This window comes from Littorina saxatilis, linkage group LG1 (assembly GCF_037325665.1).
Source record: "Littorina saxatilis isolate snail1 linkage group LG1, US_GU_Lsax_2.0, whole genome shotgun sequence".
NCBI lineage: Eukaryota > Metazoa > Mollusca > Gastropoda > Littorinimorpha > Littorinidae > Littorina > Littorina saxatilis.
In genome coordinates, this window is record NC_090245.1 from 77,144,569 (window position 1) to 77,155,943 (window position 11,375).

At 39.8% G+C, this 11,375-nt stretch overlaps 1 protein-coding gene across 1 annotated transcript in view; it reads right to left on the reverse strand.

Moving 5' to 3' along the window:
• The window catches only part of LOC138948148 (poly(A) polymerase-like), a 6,280-nt gene extending 6,075 nt beyond the window's left edge, over positions 1 to 205 (reverse strand). The window contains exon 1 of the mRNA XM_070319681.1: positions 52 to 205. Coding sequence (XP_070175782.1) covers positions 52 to 205 — 154 coding nt within the window. The remainder of the gene's footprint in view (positions 1 to 51) is intronic.
• Between the last annotated feature and the right edge of the window lie 11,170 nt (positions 206 to 11,375).

Consider the following 11,375-nt stretch of genomic DNA (forward strand, 5'->3'; position numbering starts at 1 on the left):
AAGGGCTGTGGCTTCAAGTCTAAAATGTGACGAAGATATTTTTTCACTTACATTGATGATCACATTCAACGTTAGTCATGGGATTGGAATTATCCCCCGTGACGACAAAGAGGCAGTGGGTGAAGGGGGGTAAGGTGGCGTGACCACTGGGGGCTGTAGCGAAACAGCCAATCATCTGGCGACACGTGGCCTGACACACCGCCATGCTGGCGTTACTGACCGGAAGTGATGCTAGGGAAACTGACGAGGGGACAAAACCGCATAGACCTAAAAGAAAGATTCATTCACTGTAGTCAGGTATTAGAAAGATATACTGACATCAGCCTGGCTGGGGGAAACGTTGTGACTGAAAACTGATTAAAACATGTATATACTGATAATAATACTAATAAAACATTCTTTTATAGCGCTGTTCACCGCCAGATAGCAGTCTCATGGCGCTTTAAAAAAATTTAAAAAAAATAAAAAACATTGGACATTAAAATTCAACATTTTACATATAAAAAGTTTCCTCGTAAGAAATAAAATACAAGCATTATTAGCTTACATTTCATAAACAACAACCACATACATAAGATAATCTAGAAGATTTAAAAAAGATGAAAAATACATAAGATAAGTAAGAGACACATAATTACACATAAAAAGTCTGACATATAAAACAGAACTTACACATAAGCATACAGATCTAAAACAGAAGGAAGATGTAACACAGACTGTGGGGCAACAAATTAAAAAACAAACAACAATATTATAAAACTACATTAGGACTTTTAAACCCAATACACATTAAAACATCGAATTCAATCCATCATACAATACAAGCATTAATAGTTAACATTTTGTATGTATGCTCTCTTCCCTAAGCCCATTACAGCGTCCTCTCTCCTTTCATCCCTCCTCCTCTGAGCAATCGTTCTTCATTCATAACGCTCTTGCCTACCAACAGCGCGACATAAAGGCTGATAGCAACGTTTAAATCATGTGCCATACACTTCCACCTACTTTAAAATGTAGCGACACATAATTGTGCAAGCTTGCATTTCAAAGCTTAATTACTCTGGATCATAAAGTCCCCCTCCCAACCCACCTCCCCTCTCTCTCTCTCTCTCTCTCTCTCTCTCTCTCTCTCTCTCTCTCTCTCTCTCTCTACCTCTCTCTCTCTCTCTCTCTCTCTCTCTCGCTCTCTCCTTTAAAGTGGACAAACAACAGACACAACAGACACCTTTGGAACGTTAGTAATCTACATGTTGTTTTTAGTTCTGCTCGCCTCGCATGTTTCTTACTTAAAGTTACTGAGCCTGTCACTCCCAGGTGCACGGAGGCCCTTGGGCTTTCAGTTATGCCTGAGGAAGCTATCAATTGAAAATACACCATGTTTGATTGACCTTCTCGCAAGGAATCGAAAACTGCATTTTTTTAACGGATTTATTGTCATCATTGTACGGGCAGGATAGCGTAATTAAGCCACGATCAGGCCCAGCACGTGCACTAATTACGTCAAAAGTCTATATGGAAGCCTATTAGTCTCGAAAAAGATAGAATTCTTTCTGTATGGGGTAGCTTAGTTACGTAAAGACATTGTGTTTGATCACATAAGAACATTTCAAAACATTGTGTTTTGGTTCCATTTTGGCATACCGCACACAGCCGTTAGCCACAGAACCTGATCACGGGAATTGTTCATTGTATTATGGCGGGTGATGCGAACTGACAAACCGCATAACGTTTATTTTGGCTGGCAACACTAAAGGTAGGCCCTATGTGTAGTCATCTGTTGGATAGTTGTGTAAATGTTTTGACTGTTAATATCCTTATCTTCGACAAAATGACAAATCGTTGCTTCAACAGTGGCCTGAGCTGAGCAGCATCTTTACAGGAATACTTCTCGTAAAAAGTTCGGCTTACCGCTTTCAGATCTGGTCATGCTTTTACACGTGACAAGACTATCCCTCCGATTGGTCAAACGCCAAACATTAACACTGTTGCTGCTTGTTGTGGTAAGGAGTAATTTTTATAATTAATTAATTTTGAGAGAAAAAAAACTACTAGTAGTGGCTTTGTAAGAAATTAATTCACAACAAAATCCATTTGTGCAAAGAGATCCTTCAAGATGATGCAATTTGGTATGTGATGAAGTGGAGAGATAGAGAATACTACATGGCTTGCTGTGTCGTACCAGATTTACACGAGTTGTTTTTTTTAAATATTGAACTGCGAGCGAAAGCGAGCTGTTCACTATTTGAAAAAGCAACGAGTGTAAATCTGGTACGACACAGCAAGCCATGTAGTATTCTGTTTATCCTACATACTGTACTTACGTGTATTTTACTGAAAATGTCTTGCAGTCGAGGCAGCTAAATTGAAGACGCTTGTTTTGGAACCTCGATCTCTTCTAAAGCCTCGTGTAATCTATTACGTCAAAGCAAAGAAACGTCACTCTGAAAGTGTGGCGTGACGTGTTAGTTCTAAAGATTCATCGAGGGTAATTAGCGAGCGAATTTTTTTTTTCTATAATGACGTTTGTCTCGGTGACTTTGGCATCATAAGCAGTGAAAAAACAGGTCCCTGCCAGACTTGCTTGACATGACCTCATTTACATGATATACACACGTGTGATTTGAACGATTATTATCTCACGGATGTCTCTCTCACGTATGTAGGATAAATGATGTGTATATCATGTAAATGAGGTCATGTCAAGCAAGTCTGGCAGGGACCTGTTTTTCCACTGCTTATGATGCCAAAGTCACCGAGACAAACGTCATTATAGAAACACAAATTGCGCTCGCTAATTACCCTCGATGAATCTTTAGAACTAACACGTCACGCCATGCACTTTCAGAGTGACGTTTCTTTGCTTTGACGTAATAGATTGCACGAGGCTTTAGAAGAGATCGAGGTTCTAAAACAAGCGTCTTCAATTTAGCTGCCTCGAATGCAGGACATTTTCAGTAAAATACACGTAAGTACAGTATGTAGGATAAACAGAATACTACATGGCTTGCTGTTCCGTACCAGATTTACACTCGTTGCTTTTTCAAATAGTGAACAGCTCGCTTTCGCTCGCAGTTCAATATTTAAAAAAACAACTCGTGTAAATCTGGTACGACACAGCAAGCCATGTAGTATTCTCTATTTATCCTATGTAAAAGCCTAGCAGGACCTGAGATGGTGAGACGAACAATGTTCACGATAAGGAGTGTGCAAACTTATTTGAATAACTCTGTTAAGATAATAAAGTGTCATTGTATTGTGCTGTGTTCATAGTCTATTGTATTTCGTATATTGTGCGGCGTTGTGCTTTGTTGTGTTGCATTATATTGTATATATATTACCCAATATTGACGGACTGTGTGATGATATCTTCTGCTATGGTCTGTTGAGACAGTGATATCAAAATCGAGACCGGAGGTCGAGATTTTGATATCACTGTCGAAACAGACCAATAGCAGAAGATATCATCACACAGTCAGTCAATGTTAGATATATTGCTAATTCTCTGGACATTTTGTATTTACTGTAAAGAAATTACAAAAGTATTTGTCTCAGTTTTGGCTGTTCCATATCCCTCCCTCTGATTATTATTTCTTTTTGTTCACTCTTTTCTTGTACTTTTCAGTATTTTAAAATGTCTTTCCTTTCAAAAAGTCTTTAGTCACTTGCTCAACTAAATTCTGGGATAATTACATTTTCATATATATTTGTTTGTTTTTAAATTTAGGTGTTTTTGTTTTTGAAGTGGGGAAGCAATAAAGAGGTCGTCGATATCAAAACTGATATCGACGGAAATGTCGTCGATATCACTTTTGCACTGAGCTCAGTTTTGCCCAATTGACCAATGGAAATCCACGTAACATATGAAATAGCAATATTCTATTCTATTGTGTTTTGCTGTGCCCTATCAACCTTCACCGTGCTTCGTGGGTCGTGGACGACCCAGAGCCTCACAAAATCGTTTTTATCTCTGAAACGATTTAGAGTTTTTAACTGAGACTTCATGTCATCTCTAATCACCATACGACCTTCCCACTGCCCAACTTTTGAAAGATTATCTTTGTAAACAAACAAATAAACGATGATGTAATTTGAACTACACAGTCCGGATGATGTGGATCGTGGACGACCCATATGGAATTACGTAAGGAATTTTACGTTGTTTATCCTTATTCGGATGGTGTGGGTAGTGTACGACCCATTCTCTTCAAAGAGGCAGCAAAACGTGTATCCCTATTCGGATGGCGTGGGTACGACCCATACCATTTACGTTGAATCCTTCTTTGGGAAGTATGGGTCGTACACAACCCACATCATCCGGACTGTGTAGTCCAACGCGTGATCCGGTGAAGGTTAAATGGCAATGCATTGTATTCGTTCCCGAAAGAATACCTCTTTGGTTCTCGCAGACGAACTCATCATCATGGCTGCATTCTTTTTTTATCCATTGGAAGGTGTTGGACTTTGCTAAGACGCATTGTTTATCCGCATCCCAGGTTGCATCGTTCGGGTTTTCCCAATCCCAGTTTGTCGTGTTGACCAGTCCGCATTGTGTGTCGTGGGAATAGAACTTTTGGTCATCGTGGCGAACCATCCTTGTGTGTATCTCGTGACTGCTGTAATGAAAAAAAAGGTTTCGGACATTTAAGGTTTGACCAGGAGTCTGTTAGAGGGAAAGGGGCCATACATATGATATGATGGATATATAGAGTCATCCCTGCTGTGTCATACCTACCACCATCACCACCACCACCACCACCACAACAGCAGCAACAACGACGACGACAATAGCAACATCGGCGACGACAACAGCTACAACGACACCACCATTATCACCACCACCACCACAACAACAACAACAACAGCAACTACGACGACGACGACAACAGCAACAACAACAACGACGATAACAGCTACAACGACACCACCACCACCAACAACAACAACAACAACAACAACAACAACAACAACACTGCAGTCGTGCGAATAAAACATTCAAGTCATCGTTATATGCCATCAGTTATTTAAGTTTCTGTCAGAGTATGGATTTTTTAAATAGAATGTTCAAATTGTTAAATCTGTGACACTGAACAAGAACATACACAAGGCGTAATTAATAGGGATATGACCATTCTTGCCGTGTCGCATCTGTTTGTTTGTTTGTTTCTTTCTTTCTTTCTTTCTTTATTTGTTTCTTTGTTTCTTTCTTTATTTGCTTGTTTCTTTATTTGTGTGTGTATGTTTTGCTTGTACTTCAATCAAAGTGCAAATACAATGCTTTAGAGGTGGATGTTTGAACATATCAGTAAAAACATGTTTGTAATATTGGTACTGCAAACAAAGTTTGTGTAATAAAGATGAAACATCCATGGTATGTACGCACAAAAGATAGAATTTCTGGTGATCGTAAAGCATCATGCTTGAGTGCGTGTCGGTAGCACTCTATTTTAATTAAATATATTTTGGAATCTGCAACTTTCAAGTTAAATGTTAAGTTGATATGGAGCTTGAAAAGAGCTACATAAACAACACGTATTGATTGATAAAGTTATAGCCATTCTCTTTCTCTCTTTTTTCTCTCTTTTTATATTTAGTCAAGTTTTGACTAAATATTTTAACATCGAGGGGGAATCGAAACGAGGGTCGTGGTGTATGTGTGTCTGTCTGTGCGTGTGTGTGTGTGTGTGTGTGTGTAGAGCGATTCAGAGTAAACTACTGGACCGATCTTCATGAAATTTTTCATGAGAGTTTCTGGGTATGATATCCCCAGACATTTTTTTATTTTATCGATAAATGTCTTTGATGACGTCATATCCGGCTTTTTGTAAAAGTTGAGGCGGCACTGTCACACCTTCATTTTTCAATAGAATTGATTAAAATTTTGGCCAAGCAATCTTCGACGAAGGCCGGACTTTGGTATTGCATTTCAGCTTGGAGGCTTAAAAGTTAATTAATGACTTTGGTCATTAAAAATCTGAAAATTGTAATTAGAATTATTTTTTATAAAACGATCCAAATTTACGTTTATCGCATTTTTCATCATGTTCTGATTCCAAAAACATATAAATATGTTATATTCGTATTAAAAACAAGCTCTGAAAATTAAAAATATAAAAATTATGATTAAAATTAAATTTTCGAAATCAATTTAAAAACAATTTCCTCTTATTCCTTGTCCGTTCCTGATTCCAAAAACATACAGATATGATATGTTTGGATTAAAAACACGTTCAGAAAGTTCAAAATAATAGAGATATAGAAAAGCGTGCTATCCTCCTCAGCGCAACCGCTACCGCGCTTTTCTGGATTGTTAATTTCACTGCCTTTGCCACGAGCGGTGGACAGACGATGCTACGAGTGTACGGTCTTGCGGAAAAAATGCAATGCGTTCAGTTTCATTCTGTGAGTTCGACTGAGCTTGACTAAATGTTGTATTTTTGCCTTACGCGACTTGTTTCTTTTTTTTTCTCTGTTGTTGTTGTTGTTGTTGTTGTTGTTGTTGTTGTTGTTGTTGTTGTTGTTGTTGTTGTTGTTGTTGTTGTTGTTGTTGTTGTTTGCTTTGGATATATTCCAAAAGATGAAACGAAACTTTCCTCCAAATGAAAGTGTCTCCTGGGAAATCTGGAAAACAGCAAACGTGACTTTCAATTTGGCCATTAACGTTTTCGTGATAATTATAGGAAGTCGACAACAAAAGCATCCCGTGCAGAGATCAAATGTCTGCATGAATGTTTGATTGGCTCTCATGTGCACGGCGCGGTTACGTGTTCTATTTTTCAAAAGGGATTTATGATATTTGACATTTTTTATTATAATAACGGGTATTTATATAACGCCTTATCCGAAGTTCAAAGCGCGTATGCCGTGTGAAAGGGAATTTTTTACACAATATATCACGCATTCACATCGGCCAGTAGATCAACAGCCTAAAGGCGCTGCATCCACCTTTCACGGCCTATTATTCCAAGTCACACGGGTATTTTGGTGGACATTTTTATCTACGCCAATACAATTTTGCCAGGAAAGACCCTTTTGTCAATCGTGGGATCTTTAACGTGCATACCCCAATGTAGTGTACACGAAGGGACCTCGGTTTATCGTCTCATCCGAAAGACTAGCACTTGAACTCACCACCTAGGTTAGGAAAGGGGGGAGAAAATTGCTAACGCCCTGACACAGGGTCGAACTCGCAACCTCTCGCTTCCGAGAGCAAGTGCGTTACCACTCGGCCACCCAGACCAACACGCTCTTTGTGCACGCAGTGGCACTTCACAATCCAGCCTGAAAACAGCCCATGGCACTCCAAAGTGTATCACAATAGAATTGTGAAAAAGCAAGCTCTTTGAACAAGACTGTGGGAACCTAAACTAGGGAACATTAGACTTTGGCAAAATGGGAAGCTGGGTGCGATAACCAAGTGGTATGGATGTCGGCCTTTAAAGCTGGAAGCTTCGGGGTTCGAATCCTGACTGCACCAGGGGGAGGGGGGGGAAGGGGGGAGGGGAGAAACCGCTAGGCACTCGTCATAGGCGAGCGATTGCAACTAGCGGTCTAGACGCCCAGGGGGCTTACGAGTCACAAAAGAGAAATGTTTTGCGGGGATGTTCTCTTTAGGGAGATGAGGTGGGTGGGGGGAGTGGGCAGGGGAGTGACTGTCAAGCCCCAATGAGATCAGGTCAGACCATACAATTGTCATGAACCATATTTGACCTCATGTTCTGCCCTGTAATGTGAAGTGGGTTTGTAAGCAGAGTTAGAAAAGACGTCGGGTTGTCTCCCATGACAGGTTGAACCCATGACTTGGGACCGACATTGAGTGGTCATTGGTCTCAAAAGACAGGTGGTCTTTATGGACAGGTCATTTATATAGTAAAAACCCTTGGGGATCCTTTGAGGTGGTCTCAAGTGGCAGTTGGTCTTTATGGACAGGTCATTTATATAGTAAAAACCCTTGGGGATCCTTTGAGGTGGTCTCAAGTGGCAGTTGGTCTTTATGGACAGGTCATTTATATAGTAAAAACCCTTGGGGATCCTTTGAGGTGGTCTCAAGTGGCAGTTGGTCTTTATGGACAGGTAGCCTCAAGGGCAGGTTCGACTGTATTTTGCAAAATGTGCAATGCAAACAGCGGACATTTTGTTCATAACTCTTAACAGGAACCAGACTAAAGGGTCACCAATTTAGATTGCATGCTTTCGTGAGCCATCCTTAAATGTATCACCCATGCATATTAGTCATAGTTGGCATTGTATCAAAAGAAAGTTCAGGTTATTAAAAACACAAGATTAAACCCTGGTGATCGAGTCACATCGAGTCTGTTTTACATTTCTAATAAGGATATGAGCAATTCTCTGACCTTGACATCACGTGAAATAATATTTTCTATCTAGATGTACATATTTATAACCACACTTAATATAAGCTTAGCTTGTTGTGTGGTCACAAATGTCTGTATTGCATATATACATGCCACCCTGTATTTCTTTAATAAAATCTTGTTTAAACCAAGATTAAACCCTGTCTCACCTGCCAGTTTGATCTTCAAGTTCTTGCAGGCGGAGAGCGATTTCTGGTCCATCCACCAGAACCAGAAAGCCACCCTTAGCGCGGCACACTCTGTCGGCCTGATACCAAGACCCTGGCTTCGTGTACATCACTAAGCTGACCTCCCTCGTTGGTACTGAAAGACAAAGTCACCTAAAGCCATATTAAAACATTCACTAAGTATGTCACCAAGTCTGTCGGCCTGACACGAAGACCCTGGTTTCTCGTACAGCACTTGTCTGACCTCCCTCGTTGGTATTGAAAGACAAGTCACATAAAACCATATCAAAACATTCGCTAAGTCTGTCGCCAAGTCTGTCGGCCTGATACCAAGACCCTGGCTTCTTGTACATCACTAGGCTGACTTCCCTCGTTGGTACTGAAAAAAAAGTCACCTAAAGCCATATCAAAACATTCAGTCAATCTGTCGGCCTGATACTACCCTGGCTTCTTATACAGCACTAGGTTAACCTCCCTCGCCGGTACTAAAAAAAGAAGTCATCTAAAGCCATATCAAAACATTCAGTCAGTATGTCGTCCTGATACCAAGACCCTGGTTTCTTATACAAGACTAGGTTAACCTCCCTCGGTGGTAATGAAAAATAAGTCACCTAAAGCCATATGAAAACATTCGTTCAATCTGTCGGCCTGGTACCGAGACTCTGGTGACTAATTGTAGATGGTACTGAAAAACAAGTAGCTGAAAGACCCAGTCTGCATCAAATGGTTTACAGAACGATTTAAATCTTCTCACGAAAAAAGCAGTTCTAACCTTATGGAACGCACTTGCAATAGCATTAAACAGCATTAAATGTCAAAGTTCGTTTGAATGGCTATTTAGCTTGCGTAAACCACACACCAGATTTCGTGTTTTATGTCACCCTTGAGCCATCGTTGACCCGTGTGACCCACTTTGCTTTTTTCACAATTTAGTCATCTGTTTGTGATTTCAATGCGACTCGCTGTATCTGCCATAGCATGTTATTGTGCATCTTAGACCTTAAAATGCAACAAACGACTGCGAGACACACGAACTCAGGGTTTCATTTACTAGTGCGCCTTGCGCCATTGGCGCATAACATCTCAAAATGTCCCATTGGAATTCCCTTCAGTGCGTTAAAGGGCGCACTGAGATTACGTACAACTGCGACACCCCATGCACACTTTTCAAGGGAGTAGTGTTTGGAAAGACCTAAGCAAACACACACACACACACACACACACACACACACACACACACACACACACACACACACACACACACACACTAACCTAATACACAGGCACATTCGCATATCATCATATGGCACCAAATACAACTATAATATTTTGCGTTTTCGGACCGCCTAGCCTGCTTTGCGCTTCTTGCCTTCGACTATGATGTCCCATCAGAATTTTGTTGAGGGGGACAAATGTCCCATTGTCTTTTTCTTCCAGGCTAAACCCTGCGAACTCATCGGCGTCGGTTGGCTTCAAAGAAGTAAGCGATATGCAGAAAATTCGTCTGCTTGGGCAAACACGACCTTGCGTGACCTGGTTCCGGGCTCCCTTTTTTTAAACTTTCAAAACTTCGAATTGTACTGAGGTGTCTTGATGAAAAAAGAATTCTTTTATGATTTAAGAATGTTTGTGTAACAAGCTGTTAATTTATTATTTATATTTTAAAAGTTAGTTCTAGCACCAAAACAAGGCGTCCGATTGTGGGTTAGACAATCCGTCAGTCCACGCAAAAAGAAATTCTTTGAAAAAGGATCGCTCTTTACGAAGGGCACCTAGGATGTTCTCAAGAGGTGAGTGTTTAAACAAAAGGGTGTTTGTACTGTGTGTAAAAGCTTGACAGTGCCTGTGACCGGAAACTGATGGTTTACGTGAAGCTGAGTGTGCCTTTGAAGCGATATGAAAACTAACATTCAGCAAATCTGTCCGCTTTTAAGATAGAATCTACACACATTAGATCAATCTTCACCGCTTCCTTTTTGGTGTTGTCGGTGTGTGTTTTTTTGTTTTGTTTTGTTTTGTTTCTTTCGGGGGGGGGGGGGGGGGGTTGCCCATTTCCCTTCAAACACAACATTATTGGAATGAAGGAAATAATGAAGAATACAAGAAACCCTTTTGTAAAAAAATTTTTTTATTGCAATTGAAATCTCAGCATGCAGGCAGATATTTTATCAAGTAATTAATCAATCAAATTTAAAGCTTCCGATCTAGATAAAAAAAAATTAAAAAAACAAGTCGCGTAAGGCGAAAATACAACATTTAGTCAAGTAGCTGTCGAACTCACAGAATGAAACTGAACGCAATGCAACGCAGCAAGACCGTATACTCGTAGCATCGTCAGTCCACCGCTCATGGCAAAGGCAGTGAAATTGACAAGAAGAGCGGGGTAGTAGTTGCGCTGAGAAGGATAGCACGCTTTTCTGTACCTCTCTTCGTTTTAACTTTCTGAGCGTGTTTTCAATCCAAACATATCATATCTATATGTTTTTGGAATCAGGAACCGACAAGAAATAAGATGAAAGTGTTTTTAAATTGATTTCGACAATTTAATTTTGATAATAATTTTTATATATTTAATTTTCAGAGCTTGTTTTTAATCCAAATATAACATATTTATATGTTTTTGGAATCAGCAAATGATGGAAAATAAGATGAACGTAAATTTGGATAGTTTTATAAAACAATTTTTTTTTTTTACAATTTTCAGATTTTTAATGACCAAAGTCATTAATGAAATTTTAAGCCACCAAGCTGAAATGCAATACCGAAGTTCGGGCTTTGTCGAACATTACTTGACCAAAATTTCAACCAATTTGGTTAAAAAAATGAGGGCGTGACA